The following is a 15,076-nucleotide window of genomic DNA, read 5'->3' as shown; positions in this document are numbered from 1 at the left end:
CAGACTGCCGGTGGCGTTGCCTGAGTAGTCCACAGGGGGCAGCACAGCCTCACTTCGATGATCTCACTACGATTTACTTCCTGTGTTTGCTTTTTCTCACTTCCGGTTTTGGCTCCCCTTTGACAACCGAGGGAAAATTCAAACAAAACCGGTAACTTCTTCACAAAAATGTCTAACAGAATGTACCAGCCGCTTTCTTTATCATCTAAATGGATCCAGGAAAACAACGAGTTAGTAAACAAATGGCAGGTAGGTAGTTAATAGTTTGTTTGCCTCCGTAACATTTTTAAACACTATCGCTAACGTTGAATTAGCATGAGAAATCTGTTTATGATGGAGAATATTAAGATTATGAGAATGAAGAATCATAGTGTAGTCCGTGCTAAACATTAGTTTATGCTTCTGGTATCTAATATATTGCATAATACTTTCCACAAACTGTCTTTCACAGTTTTGCTTAATTTATTGACCTTTTTTTTTTTTTTTTGCTGAACAGAAAATAATGTTATTATTGTCATTATCAGGGGTGCAAGAATCATTGACATCTTTCAGTGTTAATTGAGTAAACGTGACAAAACCACACACGCATTAAAAGATTTACTTCAGTTAAATACAGAAGTAGTACCAGAAAAATGTACTTCAAACATCAAAATAAAAAGTAGTCATTGTGCAAAATCGCTCCTCTTAATAGTTATTATGTTTCGTTATTGGAGATGCATTAACATGTAAGCAGTATTTTAATGTTGTAGCTGGCTGATTTGAACCCATTCATATAGTGCTGATAATGTAATCTTTCTCAATCAGATTTTACTAAATGATCGTGTTTTGTATGTTAAAGTTTTTTTGAGGCAACTTGTAACTATAGTAAATGTGTGAAAAGTGTCATGTTCCTCTCTAAATCATAGTGTAGTGGTGATATGAAGTAGCATAAATGTAAATAAAGTAGTCGTAAAATGTACTGAAGTACAATCTTGGTGACTTTCCAGTTTGCTGTCCCTTCACTGTTTCAGCAGCATGAAGGAGGAGGTGACGCCATCAGCCGAGACCAGAACCAGACCCATCTGAGATGGTGTTCTTCTGAGTTTCACAAACTTTTAAGGAAAATCCAAGGTGCTCCATCTCCTCAGAAATACAAAGGACAAATTTGTTGAGGTGGTGTGCTCGGCTCTTATCTTCATGCATCTTCCTTTCCTCATGTCCCTCTCCTGCAGGTGTCCCCCCTCTTGCAGATCGCACACAGCTGGAGCTGACAGTAGTGTACAATGCCTGTTTGTGCTCTGCTGCTCAGTCTCAGCTCTCAGAGGCTGAGCCGCTCCTCATACAAGCCACAGCGAGAGGTAGGCCTGATCTGTGAGGTGATGACACAGAAGCTAAATGTCACACGTCCAGTTTCAGGGTAACTCGTAGGATTCAGCTCTGACTTTTGCTGCCTTCTCTTGTTCTGTGCAGTTCTGCAGATGACAGGAGGTGGCCCTGTTGCTTCAGATTCTCTTGTGTTTTGGAGAAACGCTCTAAAGTCAGTGGGAAACACAGATTTGAATTCCTCTGTACAGTACCTTCTTTGTCTGCAGTGGGCAATGTGGCTGGCCACCTGCCAACTGAAGATTATTCAGGAATTTCAGGTACGATCCTGTTCGTAGGCTGTTCCTACCCGACTTGTTTTTGTTGTGGTTTGAAGGAACACTGTTGCATAATTTAGGCGCGTGAGACAACTGTCATTTAGCCTCTGGTATGGACCAAACTAAAATAATGGGGTCTCAGTTAGCTTCCTAGTGAACTCCACCGTGATCTGTTTATGAAGTAATGGATATGTGCCATATATATCCAGAAATTTATGTTTGTTTTTAGGGCATGTTGTTTCCCTCCTCTTCATCTCATGGCCTTTCTTTACTATCTATGAGACAAATGGCTCATGCCAAGTCAAGCTCAAAGCCCACAGAGAAATTACATATGTTTTTTTGTTGTTTGCTTTTTTGTTTGAAGAAAAATAACATGACGAAATGCAAACAATTCAAGGACAATTTCCCCCAATATCTATTTCCCTGTCTCTGCCAGCAAAACATTAGATAGATCTTTGCCAGCATGTTACAGTGTCCAGTCCCCAGCTGTGTGGGATAGCACCGGCTTGGTCATGTATTTGTTGTTGTTATTGTGAATACAACAGTATTATAGAATAAAACCATACTGCATTTTTTTCTGTGATGAAGGATGAGCTCTTGTCTCTGTTTGAGACACTGTCTGCTGGAGTTATGGATGACAGGAGGAGCGAGGCAAGAGGAAAGTCCTCTGAGATTCCACGGCTGGTGATGGACCCAAGACGGCTTATTGAACTGTTGCAGATGTGTACTTTCATTGCCCAAGGTCAGCAACATTTGTTTTGTTTTTTTGTTAATGCATATTTATTGGCATGCAGTATAGGACAACTAATTTTCTATATGCCTATATATCCAGCCTATATATCACTTTGTCACGTTTTCTTCCAAAGTGGCCAGCCACCATGTAGGACATGACATCATGTTTTATCCAGCCTAGGGGCATCTACCCCAAAACTAAAATAATGTGTGAAGTTTAAGCAAAGACTCAATGTCTTGATTTCTTGATTTAGAGATATTTCTTTGCACTCACATATTGGCGAGGTGTAGTGTATGTATCCACTGGTGATTTTAGAGTATGGGAATATGGGAGGGTGAAATTCAATTTACAATTTTAGCATGTTGGGACGGGTGCAACTTGTGCATTTATTTAGTCATGATTTGAATTGCCTGGTCCACAGATGCTAGGGTGCCCGATCTACTGTGCCATTTGCTTTGTTCCATGTAGTTTGAGGACAATAAAGTTTCCTAAACTAACCCATATGACAGTGATGTTTAAATAGACATCTTATTATTGAGGAATAAATGTGGTGTTTTTCTGTCTTCTGTATGTTTCATTAAGGTGCAGAAAGGTTGAGTGAGGGTCAGAGTTTAGAAGCGCTGTCTGGTCTGCAGACAGCTTCCTCCCTGCCAGCTCCCAGAACTCTAGTAGCATACACACACCTCCTCTCAGGCTCCTGCCTTGGCCATATGGTACGCACACACACACACTTAGACAGACTCTAAACATACACACAGAAAATTAGCATGCATCATGCATTAGTATAACAGGTTTGAGCAGGGTTGCATGCAGTGAATATGTGTGTGTGCTTGCATTTGTCTCCAGAGTCGCCCTCAGATGGCATTGCAGTGTTACAAGAAGGCACTGGAGACAGACTCCCGGTGTGTATGTGCTCTGTATCAGAGCATGCTTGTCTACAGACAGCTGGGCAACACACAGGCTGAGATACAAGCTCTTCGTTTGCTGCACTCAGTGAGTAACATGAGTATACAGTGCTTTAGGGAAGACAAAAGAAAGATGAAAAGAAAAGAAAAAAGAAGAAAGAAAAAATGTGGTTAATGTTTGTTATTTAGCTGTAGATAAATTATTTTTATTGTTGAAAACTGTTGTTTGCCTTTGCTGTGGTAGAATAGCCCCTGACAGATGAGCCAGAAGGTTTATTTGGGACTGACACATATTCATGTAAGCGTGGGCCTTCGTACTGAAACGTGAAACCTCTCTTGTCTCACAGACTTTGATGTTGCCCTCTGCCACAGAGCCTGTTGTGGCTGGTACTCATCTCCTCTCCCCGTCCTTATTGCTCCGCAGCCAATCACTGAACAGCCTGCTCTCAGTTCCCTCTGCCCTCTCTGTCCTTCACAGTTTGGCCCAGAAGTGTGTGAACCATGGGAGGTGAGGAGACCAGCACGGGCTCAGACTTTCTGTGGTTTACTTTCCCCCGACCACTACTAAAACCCAGGAAACGTAGATGTAAATGAGAATAGTGCACACAAAGCGCACACTGTAGTTATAATACGGGTGTTGTTGCTGTTTCTTCAGGGTGTCGGAAGGTGTGGAATATTATTTGGACTTGCTGGCTGCTCTTCACTCAGAGGATCAACATGGAGTAAGACTGAAAACAGACACAAGATTATTTAATGACAAGCTACTTTTGTGCATGCTGTTATAATCAATACTCTTATTAACATGTAAATTGATGTCTGTCTGCTGTGTGTCTGTCTCAGATGCATGCTGAGGTCTCTCCCCTCCCCAGGTTGCCCGAGCTTTACCTGGAGGCTGGCGCTGCCTTGCTCATGGCCCGACGGCCCGCTGACTGCATGGCGCTGTGTGATGAAGTCATCAGCACGACACTGGAGCTGCTGCCAGAGAAGTTGGTGGTGGAGGAGCAGGAGGAGAAGCGTGAGGCTGAAGATAGGGTGGGGATGCTGCTCTGGGCCGGGGCTGCCTACCTCCTCCAGGGTCACTCCCACACTCACCTTAAGGACTGGAAACAAGCTGTGACTCACTACACAAGGTCTGCAAGATGAAACTGACTTTATTTCTGTCATCGGTTTTTGTGATTTTAAACAAACACATTAGATTTCACTCTGTGTTACAGGTGTATCAACCTGCTGGTGAGAGTACACTTCAGAAATAGAGGTGAGTACTTTTCTGACTTTTTTGCTGCTTTGGAGAGAAATTGCCCTTTTCACACACCCTAAAGCTACTATTACATTGTGCATTTTATTCTGTTGATTGTTAATTACAGGTTCCCAACCACAGATACCCAGTACAGACATGGTTGGCAAGCAGGGAACAGATCTGTGTATCCTCCAGAGGCTGAAGGGACTTTCACTAGCTGGTAGAGGCATCAGCTTCTCCCAGACAGACCAGCTGAGAGAGGCATTGAGAGACCTCCAGCTCAGCTTACAGGCATTCCCAGGTATACATACCACAGCTTTAACTTAACAGTATAGGTCAGTCATGGGAACTTTAGGCCCATACTTGACCAGTGTTGAATCTGTCCTTGGTTCGTGTGGTCTTTTGTCAGAACATGCCATCATGCTGTGTGTGCTGTCTCAGACTGTGTGGGTGCAGGGCTGTGGTGTGGTGAAGTGTTGTGGAGGCTTGGCAGGAGATGGGAGGCAGCAGCTTGTTGGGAAAAGACCTGGAGCCTCACCAAACAATCCTCAGTAGAGTAAGACACTGCCATTTTTAAATTCACCTTCTTTGCACACTTCACCCCTGTTCACACAAAAATACATCTTGGGTTACATATGCACAGCTGTCAACACATTCATATGCACGAAAGTAATGCCTGAAATGTGCCAAAAACCCACTGTGGGGTAGTGGGATTTGCTTGTACAAGCCACACTCAGAGGTGGTTTGGAACCCATGTGGCTGTGTAGAGTCGGATGAACACAGATGCATTCCCAAATACACAAACGCACTTTGTACTCAATTTAGATTGCATATAGAAAGACAAATCTTACAAAAATAGTAGATTTCTAAAGATCTCAGACAGTCAACAAATTTCTGCAAGTTTAAATTTCAGCCAAACATTGAAGAATCTGGTATTGCATAATGTTGTGTCTCCCCATTCTTGGTATGCAGGGAAAATGTGATCACCAGCTAGACGCAATCTGAATATATGCTGATTTACGATGTTTGAACAGAATATTTTTCAAAGAAGATCAAATGTAAACCCATAGTAGTTTGATCAGTTTGTGTTGCTTTACGTAGAGCACATCTACCATACTGTGATGTTACTCTCCTTCTCACTAGTATATTTTTTCTGTGTTTCAGAAGTCTTTACCTGCAGGAACCCCAGTCTGGCCCGTTGTTGGACTCCACAGAGCTGCGCCACAGAATCCAGGAACTTGGGCCTACCTTGTCAGCCTAGAGAGGAACAAAAGAAGAATACCCTATCACTTACTGAATGGGATCAACTTTCTCCGGCCTGTGAACTGAAACCCATAGCCACAACAAACATGTAACTACTGGGACAGTAAAATAAAGCATCTTGATAGGGCTTTCGGTGTTTGAGAGTGAGAATGAACCCAGTCTGGGAGGTAAACCTGGCAGGTGGTTTATGCATGAAATGATGAAAGATTACCAGACATACAATAAAGCTCATAGGAAATTAAGTGTTTATTTTGGCAAGGCAAGAGTAATCACGCCTTACTTAAATGTCTGATTATGCTTTTCAGTATAAACCAGAAAGTACAGTAGTTCAGAAGATACCATAAGCTGTATTGCTGCTCTAAACTGTCTATTTATAGCGATTTTGTATGGGCTGCTTCTATAAATAAAACACACTGAAAACATTAATTAGTACTATTCTTTACACATGTGCTGTATTACCAAGAATAAAAAGCCAATTTCATGTTTTCAGTACTCCTCAACACCAACGCGGTACACGTTAATTGGATGACAGAAGTTTGGTGACACGCTTAAATGACCAATAAGAGAAAAGTTGATGAAAATAGGACCGTCCCCCTCACTTGTAACTGGCCAAGTTTCTACAATATTCTTGTTGACGTCAGACTCCAGATTCTCTCATTGGTTACCGAAATTGACGGCCAGCCCCCAGCCAATCACAGTTACGGATGCATCCTGCTCATGGTATAACAGTAAAGAAGAGCACGGAACCGTTGCTCTTTCGTGTGAAATCTCAGAGAACGTTGAGGAACGTGAACCGGTTAAGCCTCTTAAACATTTAGCTAGAATTTGTTTATTTATTAATAGTAATCCAGGTGGACGACCATGGCCTCGGGAGGGGAGTAAGTACAAATATCATTCACTCCGATTAAAATGCGTTTTTCTGAACAATGGCTATGCTTTTTAAATGGCTAGCGTCAGATCAGAATACGGTAGTTTATTAAAGTTAGCTCAATTGCTAATACATTACCAGGTTTGCTAGCAGGGGAGCTAATGGGGTCAGTTACTTCAGCCTCCGCACTTTTGCCGTTGGTTAGATAACATAACATTGAAAATCCACTGACAGTAGGGTATTATCCCGACGAACTGTTGGCAGATGTTAGACTTTTGTCATCTACAGGGTTGTCTTTGGCCAGTTACCGGTATGGAGTTAGACAGCTGTGTGACAGCGACTTGACAAAGCGTAGTCATTGCTGTCGTCTGTGAACGCTAACGTTAGCTTAGCAACAGTGTCAAGGCCAAAGCCATCCACCATCTCACCGACAAGGTGGCCCATCCACCGGTTGTTGTTAGAATTGGCTTCAAAATGTAGATTGTATAGATTCAAATCTAATCAGAGAAAGGTTTAGACATAGGTAATGGGGTATCGGTTAACGAAAAAAAACGCTGGCTAACGTTAGCCATCCAGGCGGCTAACTACATGGCGAGCTGTCTATAGCCTCTACACAGTGCACCAAAGCTAACAGGCTAACGGGGTTAGGCTATTCATTCTAAACGATCGACAATTTACTTGGGCTCTATTATGCAGTTAGCCAAACAGTCGGGAAATAACACAGTCCATCATCTGATTACTTTGTAGGTCATTCTTGCGTTGGTAGCCAATCTTAATGTATTTAAAGTCGCGATTAAGTTGTAACGTAGTCTTTCCGTGGAGGAACCTAGCTAGCTAACAAAGTTTTTTTTCTAATTCTTTTGCTGTGTCATCTGGGCTCGCTTGCTCGCCAGTCACTTAGCTAAAAAGCTAGCAGTAGCATGCTAACAACATGAAAGAGAAACTACAAAACCGTTTAGAGTTTTCTGGAAACTTATGGCAATTTGAATCGTAACGTTAACAACTGCTTGGTTTTTGGTGGTATTTTCAGTACACTCGTGACTGTACTTCTTATCCGTAGGTGATGTTTAGTCACTGATTGGCGAATTATGTCAACGACCTGTTCGCATTGCTATTTTTAGTCACAGTTATAATGTATGTATATGTAAATATTCTAATTATATAGGAACTTATATTCACTTCGATTCCAGGATTGTCTAATGCCTCATATCGTGTGTAGTATAAGGTAATTTTCCATTATTATTCCTGGATGTGCTCATATAAAAAAGGTGCACAACAAATACAGTAAAATAGGTTCCACAGCTAGCTATACAAAACACAAACGACCAGTAGTAAAAGTATTTATGCCTGAGTATTCAGTATGCCTCATCTCTCTTTAAACACTATTTAATCTTTGGTTTAAAATAATTCCAATAATTTATTGAGGGTAAGGAGTTAATAAAAGGGTGTTTTCCAAATCTCTGTTGATATACCAGAGAAACCAAACTAGAAACTGAGAAGTTTCAGTGTCTCAAAGCACCTTAGCTACGTGGTCTAACATGCAGATTTAATGGAGTTACCAAATCTGATACTAATTTAAAGTGGAATAATGAGATGTTAATGGTTTCCTAAACAGATTTTTCTGTTGATCAATTGCTTACTAATTTGAGCAACTTGATCATTATAGGACCTGTGTGAGACATTGAAAGTGCACAATAAGTAGCATTATGTTCGACCAACATCTTTTTTATCTGTCTCTCATCATAGATCCAAAAATGATGATCTAGCCACTGCAATTCTGAAACAGAAGAACAGACCCAACAGACTGATCGTTGATGAATCCATCAATGAGGACAACAGCGTGGTGTCTCTCTCTCAGGTAGACTTTCACAAGGTTTTTTTTATGCATGCCTGATGTTTCTACAAATTCTCAAATCTGTTATCTGTCATAACAGATTAGATGTTTGGGTATTATTTTTCATTTTAATATTAATAACACAAATGTACAAAATATTTTTTTCAGACCAAGATGGATGAGCTGCAGCTCTTCCGTGGAGACACAGTGCTGATGAAAGGAAAGAAGAGGAGGGAGACTGTGTGCATCGTCCTGTCTGACGACACCTGTTCCGATGAAAAGGTTCGCATGAACAGGGTCGTCCGCAACAATTTGCGGGTCCGACTGGGTGACGTTATCAGGTGGGGAAAAGCACGCACTTGTCTTCAATTCTTTCTCAGCCCTTAAAAAAGTAAAGAAATGGCGTTAAGTCTGATATCTCCTTCAGCATTCAGCCATGTCCTGATGTGAAGTACGGAAAGAGGATCCACGTCCTCCCAATAGATGACACAGTAGAAGGAATTACTGGCAACCTGTTCGAGGTCTACCTGAAGCCATACTTTCTGGAGGCTTACAGGCCAATCCGCAAAGGTAAGTACAATCTTCCATCGTTAGGCTTAATGTTTTGTTTTGCCTTGTTGATCAAATCTGTTTCAGTGTCGAGCATAACATGCAGCTCTGATAAAGTAACATTACCATTTTTTTACCTTGTGAAGGTGATATTTTCTTGGTCAGAGGAGGCATGCGTGCCGTGGAGTTCAAAGTGGTTGAGACAGATCCCTCTCCCTACTGCATCGTTGCTCCTGATACAGTCATCCACTGTGAAGGAGAGCCAATCAGGAGAGAGGTGGGTATCAGGTACACATGCAGTTCATGGGTTAACATTTACCAAAAATAAACCACATTGAAATTTCAACACCTTGTGTTTGCAGGATGAGGAAGAGTCCCTGAATGAGGTGGGCTATGATGACATTGGAGGAGTGAGGAAGCAGTTAGCTCAGATCAAAGAGATGGTGGAGCTGCCTCTTAGACACCCTGCACTGTTCAAGGCCATAGGAGTCAAGGTAAGCCACCCTTTTAATCTGCACGGAGGAGCAATCAAACATGTTTGGCTTTCAGTGTAGAATTTCAAGTGAGCAAATATTACTTGGAAATGGAGAGAATAGTCCTCTCATTCAAAGTTGAATTTCTGTGAAATAAAATGTGCCCATCCTCAATTTTCAGCGGTTGTACTTATGCAGGAATGACCAGTGGCAAATATTGACTAGTTTTAGCCAGATATTGTGGCGTGACTGACACTGTTGAGTCACTTTACGAGTCTTCTACACCCATGGTGCTGTTCCACCACATTTAGTATGTCTGATGTACAGTACATTTCAAGTGTTTAATATAGCAAGAAGCAAACGTGCTACCTCATGACATGGATCAGTGTCTGCTGGTCTTCATTTTGTTTGACTGACTTGAGTATGTATAGCAGTGCCGTCATTAAGGCGACAGGTTTGACCTGTAGAGATATTAAGGCTGCCCTTATTTAAAAATGCTTGTGTTTTTCCATTTAGTTCCCATAAAAATATATATATATAATTATAAGAATGTTTTTGTTTTTTTTTTCCCCCTTTTTCAGCCCCCACGTGGAATCCTGCTGTATGGACCTCCTGGAACTGGAAAGACCTTGATTGCCAGAGCTGTAGCCAATGAAACTGGAGCTTTCTTCTTCCTGATTAATGGTGTGAACGCCCATCTTTATTTATCTTCCATACACATTTATCCCTGGTTGGGGCTGTTTTCTGATAATTCTGTCCTTGACGGCAGTGCCTTGTAGTTGCTGATGGTTATGTTTTTTAACTATTCAGAATAAATATGAGTCTTATCAGCGGTTTCTTGGATGCTCTATGAAGGACAAAATACAATTTCTGCATCATTTTAGATTTTTTCTTTCTTTAAACACACATCTCTGCAGAATCATCTGAAATTAACAGCACTTTATAAAAGAAGTCATATAATTGTCGAGCTGCAGGGAGTGAAACATGATCTTTGTAAAAGTTGCCTTTAAGATAGTAGAGGTGTCTTATAGAGTAAGCGTCCACATTGCCGTGCATGTACTGTATACTTTGGATTCTCAGATGTGATATACTGAGTGTTTTAGATGGGACGAGGCTTATCTTGTCATCTGTGCATTAATTGATTATAGTCGATGCTGTGCTTTCCTCTGAAAACAAAATGTTGGCCCTCCATTTTAGGTCCTGAGATCATGAGTAAGCTGGCAGGAGAGAGCGAGAGTAACCTGAGAAAGGCCTTCGAGGAAGCAGAGAAGAATGCTCCTGCCATCATCTTTATCGATGAGCTCGATGCAATCGCTCCTAAGAGAGAGAAGGTGAGCGGGAAGAGAGGAAAACTAAATGCACAGCTGAATAACTTGACAGTGTCTATTTAGAATTTGAGATGAGATGAAAAATGACTGTTTCCAGACTGTGGCAAACTTTGGACTTTCACAGATAATGTAATCTATATATGTATCATTTCTTTTCTTTTAAAAGTTTAAAAAGTGTATAGCAATAATGCATGTTGGTTTTTTTTTCAGACTCATGGAGAGGTGGAGAGGCGCATCGTTTCTCAGCTGCTGACTCTTATGGACGGCCTGAAACAGAGAGCTCATGTCATCGTCATGGCTGCCACCAACAGACCCAACAGCATTGACCCAGCCCTCAGGAGATTTGGTAAGTTATCTGTTTCAGCTGTAACTACAAGAAGCATCTCGTGCATGTATTTGTATAAAGCAGCAAATGTTATAGCAGTTAAATGTAAAACCAGCGATGCACTCACATCATTAAAGAAAAGTGTGTCTTTTATAACTCAGGTCTTATTTTGTTATTGTTTCCATTGGTTACTCATCTTTTATTAGTGATGTTTTTATCACGTGTCTCCCTCTGATATTAGTCCTTCTTAAATATTGGATTGAGTCAGATTAGCAGGTGTGTTGTTCTGTAGTAAAATAATGTCACTACAATAGACCCAAAGTTACTGTCTTACTTTGTATAACCTAAAGCTGCTCTGTGTGTGTGTGTATGTGTGGCTCTCTAAAGCATGTTGTCCTATTAAAACTGCTGGCTGCTGTTTAGTTTGAGGTCACCGGTGGTTCACTTTCTCACAACGCTGTGCAGATTTAAAGGCCTTGAGGTTAGCTGAGGGGAAGTTTTCTGACTGCCTCGACAAAGGATTTAGAATTGGAACTTGCTTAATCATCAAATAGCGAGGCTTTGTAAAATGTAGACGCTTACTTTTGTAACTCATATCTAGGATTTTGAAACGTTACTTCTGCTGTCAGCCCATTGCAGAGACGGTGGTGAGCCAGGCTGTGCTCTTGAATTGTATTGATGTGTCTGTTTCATTGGCGCTAACGAGTGTGTGTTTGAACCTCCACCACCTCCAGGGCGTTTTGATAGGGAGGTGGACATCGGCATCCCTGATGCCACTGGCAGACTGGAGATTCTCCAGATTCACACCAAGAACATGAAACTGGCTGACGATGTTGACTTGGAACAGGTGTGTACACAATAGTTTTGCCGTCAGGTGACACCACACAACACACCTCTTCGCTGGGGAGAGGTACAGTCATGTGATTATTATTATTATTGCCTGTAACTTCCAAGTGAAACTACACAGGAATTTGCATTTAATTCTCTATTGTTATATGGAATCTGACAGAATTGTATTTAATGTAGAATGGCTCTTACACCAATAAATCAGGTGCTCTTAGTTTACATTCCTTCATATCTTGCATTGAGGATTGTGATCACTCTGGGCCAGATTGTGTAGCATCCAGTGTTTTTTTTTTTTTTTTTTTTAAATGTTCTTATTATTTTTTTAATTTGACCGTTGCTACTCCGCATGATGTGGACATGCAGTAGGTAACTAACATTGACGGAACACACATTGTCATATTCAGAGTTACTGCACTGCAGTAGCAGTGTTCATGGTTATGCTTGATGAAGGTGTATTGTGTGGCATAATGGACAGGAAAGTATCATTGTGCTCTTTGTATCGTTCATGTAGGTTGCCAATGAGACCCATGGACATGTGGGTGCAGATCTGGCTGCTCTCTGCTCTGAGGCTGCCCTGCAGGCCATCAGGAAGAAGATGGACCTGATCGACCTTGAGGATGAGACCATTGATGCTGAAGTAATGAACTCCCTTGCTGTCACTATGGATGACTTCAAGGTAAGAACTCTGAATCGGTTTTTGGTATGTTGGCTTTATAGTGATGTTCTGAGCCTTCACTTAAATGCTCAATGCTGTCCTGCAGTGGGCCCTGAGCCAGAGCAACCCATCTGCACTGAGGGAGACAGTTGTTGAGGTTCCCAACATCACCTGGGAGGACATTGGAGGTCTGGATGATGTCAAGAGGGAGCTGCAGGAGTTGGTGCAGGTAGGAACCACCTCTAGAAGTAAGATCATGTCTGAGATGGATGTATCTCAACTGCAACATCAGAATGTCTCTTACTGTGCTTTCCTTTTCTCTAAATTCAGTACCCAGTGGAGCACCCAGACAAGTTCCTCAAGTTTGGCATGACCCCATCTAAGGGTGTGCTGTTCTACGGTCCCCCTGGTTGTGGTAAGACACTGCTGGCCAAGGCTATCGCCAACGAGTGCCAGGCTAATTTCATCTCCATCAAAGGACCTGAGCTGCTCACCATGTGGTTTGGAGAATCTGAGGCCAACGTCAGAGAGATCTTTGACAAGGTAAACGTGTTGTTAGGGTGTCTGTGGATGAATGGCTCATGCCTCAGCGTTTACAGCGAATTCCACCGTACAGAACACGTTTTTCCATTGTTTTCTAAAACCTTTTTTCGTGTGTCCGCGTGATGTTTCCAGGCTCGTCAAGCAGCCCCGTGCGTTCTCTTCTTCGATGAGCTGGACTCCATAGCCAAGGCCCGTGGCGGCAATGTGGGAGATGGCGGTGGAGCAGCCGACCGTGTCATCAACCAGATCCTGACTGAGATGGACGGAATGTCCAGCAAGAAGAACGTCTTCATCATCGGAGCCACAAACAGACCAGACATCATCGACCCCGCCATCCTGAGACCTGGCCGTCTGGATCAGCTCATCTACATCCCCCTGCCTGACGAGAAGAGCAGGATGAGCATCCTGAAAGCCAACCTCCGCAAGAGCCCCATCAGCAAGGTGATCTCGCCGATGCTCGCCTTTTATTTATTATGCAGGCTTGTAGGAGCTTGTAGCGATTCTGATAATGAGAGAATTTCTAATTTTGTAATTTGTTTGTTGATAGGATGTGGACTTGGACTTCCTGGCAAAGATGACCAATGGCTTCTCTGGAGCAGATCTGACAGAGATCTGCCAGCGGGCGTGTAAGCTGGCCATCAGAGAGAGCATTGAGAATGAGATCCGCAGAGAGAGGGAGAGGCAGACCAACCCATCGGCTATGGTCAGCACCGTTTCTGTCCTCTTGTCTACTTTTCCACATCTGGATGGCATCTGCACGCCTCTGCCCCGCTTCACGTTTTGCATGTTAACGACACTCTCGTTCTCATCTTTTTTTCATAGGAGGTGGAAGAGGATGACCCTGTGCCAGAAATCAGGAAGGACCACTTTGAAGAGGCAATGCGATTCGCTCGTCGCTCCGTCAGTGACAACGACATCCGCAAATATGAGATGTTTGCTCAGACACTGCAGCAGAGCCGTGGCTTCGGCAGCTTCAGGTATATATCGGACATTTTTGTTTTCCTAGAATCACTGATGACAGAAGATCCAGTTATTACTTCACACCTCAAAGTACTAAAGTTGCCATGAACACTAGTTGCCATAATAATCCCTTTATAAAAATGGTTAAAACCTTTCCTTTCTCCTTCAGGTTTCCCTCCAGTGCTACAGGCGGCAGTGGTCCAAGCCATGGCTCAGGAGGAACTGGCAGTGGTCCAGTGTTCAATGAAGACAACGACGATGACCTTTATGGATAAATGTACACTGCCCCACAGTGGTCAGTACTGGGATCACACCTGTACAAATTCTCACCAGATTCCACATTTTTAGGACTTTGTGCTTCTTTCATGTGTTCCCTTTTTTTGTATGACTTCCCTCGGAGAAAGCATGTAGCCGCTTGGTTTGCCCTGGCTTTGATGTGGGTGGGGGTAAGGGGATGTTGGAACTGGAAGGTGAGTGACTGATGCAGACTGGGGAGGGAGGGGTGGGGGTGGGGGGTGTTATTGAGTGGCCTCATTCTCAGTATATCACAACCAACATGAATGGCTTTAGTGACGGGATTCTATGCTAGACTAAAAGAAAGAAAAGAAAAAACATATTGCTTACGACTTCCTCTTTTTTTTTTTTAAATAAACAGTAGCATATAATGTATTACGAATTTGTCAAGGTTATGTTGTTGAAAATAAAATCTCACGAAATGGAAGTGTTCTCAGTGTCTGAAACTTTATTGATACAGGGTTGATGTAAAGTCTGTATGATTCAGGTCAGTCGGAATCGTTCAGAAATCTTAATGTTCGTATCATTTATAGAAGTGCATTTCAGGGATATTAAAGGGTGGGTTTTTTTTGACAGTTTCGCAGCAGAGACGCAAGAAATCCAGAGAAACATGACGTTGGACAGAAACTTCACCACAGTTGTGC

At 42.4% G+C, this 15,076-nt stretch overlaps 2 protein-coding genes across 3 annotated transcripts; both read left to right on the top strand.

Moving 5' to 3' along the window:
* Window positions 1-82: 82 nt before the first annotated feature.
* fancg (FA complementation group G) lies at window positions 83-6,181 on the top strand. 2 transcript variants are annotated; one of them, XM_070964149.1, is made up of 14 exons: window positions 83-249; window positions 1,014-1,110; window positions 1,212-1,337; window positions 1,450-1,622; window positions 2,208-2,361; window positions 2,935-3,065; window positions 3,199-3,345; window positions 3,605-3,765; window positions 3,913-3,979; window positions 4,098-4,387; window positions 4,472-4,512; window positions 4,622-4,795; window positions 4,936-5,050; window positions 5,659-6,181. In XM_070964149.1, exons 1-14 carry the CDS (start codon window positions 169-171, stop codon window positions 5,753-5,755), a joined length of 1,854 nt encoding a protein of 617 aa, XP_070820250.1. In that variant the 5' UTR covers window positions 83-168; the 3' UTR covers window positions 5,756-6,181. The 2 variants fall into 2 exon arrangements, with proteins under 2 accessions (XP_070820250.1, XP_070820249.1); XM_070964148.1 differs by having other exon boundaries at window positions 119-249; window positions 1,011-1,110; window positions 5,659-5,891.
* Window positions 6,182-6,499: 318 nt separating this feature from the next.
* Window positions 6,500-14,859, top strand: vcp (valosin containing protein). Its single transcript, XM_070964558.1, has 17 exons — window positions 6,500-6,635; window positions 8,372-8,483; window positions 8,628-8,800; window positions 8,887-9,029; window positions 9,155-9,285; window positions 9,371-9,502; window positions 10,063-10,165; window positions 10,679-10,812; window positions 11,020-11,155; window positions 11,869-11,981; window positions 12,492-12,656; window positions 12,742-12,864; window positions 12,966-13,178; window positions 13,311-13,619; window positions 13,726-13,881; window positions 14,001-14,155; window positions 14,308-14,859. The coding sequence occupies exons 1-17, from the start codon at window positions 6,619-6,621 to the stop codon at window positions 14,411-14,413; spliced, it is 2,421 nt and encodes an 806-aa protein (XP_070820659.1). The 5' UTR covers window positions 6,500-6,618; the 3' UTR covers window positions 14,414-14,859.
* Window positions 14,860-15,076: the final 217 nt, after the last annotated feature.

The sequence above is a fragment of the Chaetodon trifascialis genome, chromosome 6, assembly GCF_039877785.1.
Source record: "Chaetodon trifascialis isolate fChaTrf1 chromosome 6, fChaTrf1.hap1, whole genome shotgun sequence".
Lineage (NCBI taxonomy): Eukaryota > Metazoa > Chordata > Actinopteri > Chaetodontiformes > Chaetodontidae > Chaetodon > Chaetodon trifascialis.
This window is presented reverse-complemented; position numbering and strand designations above follow the sequence as displayed.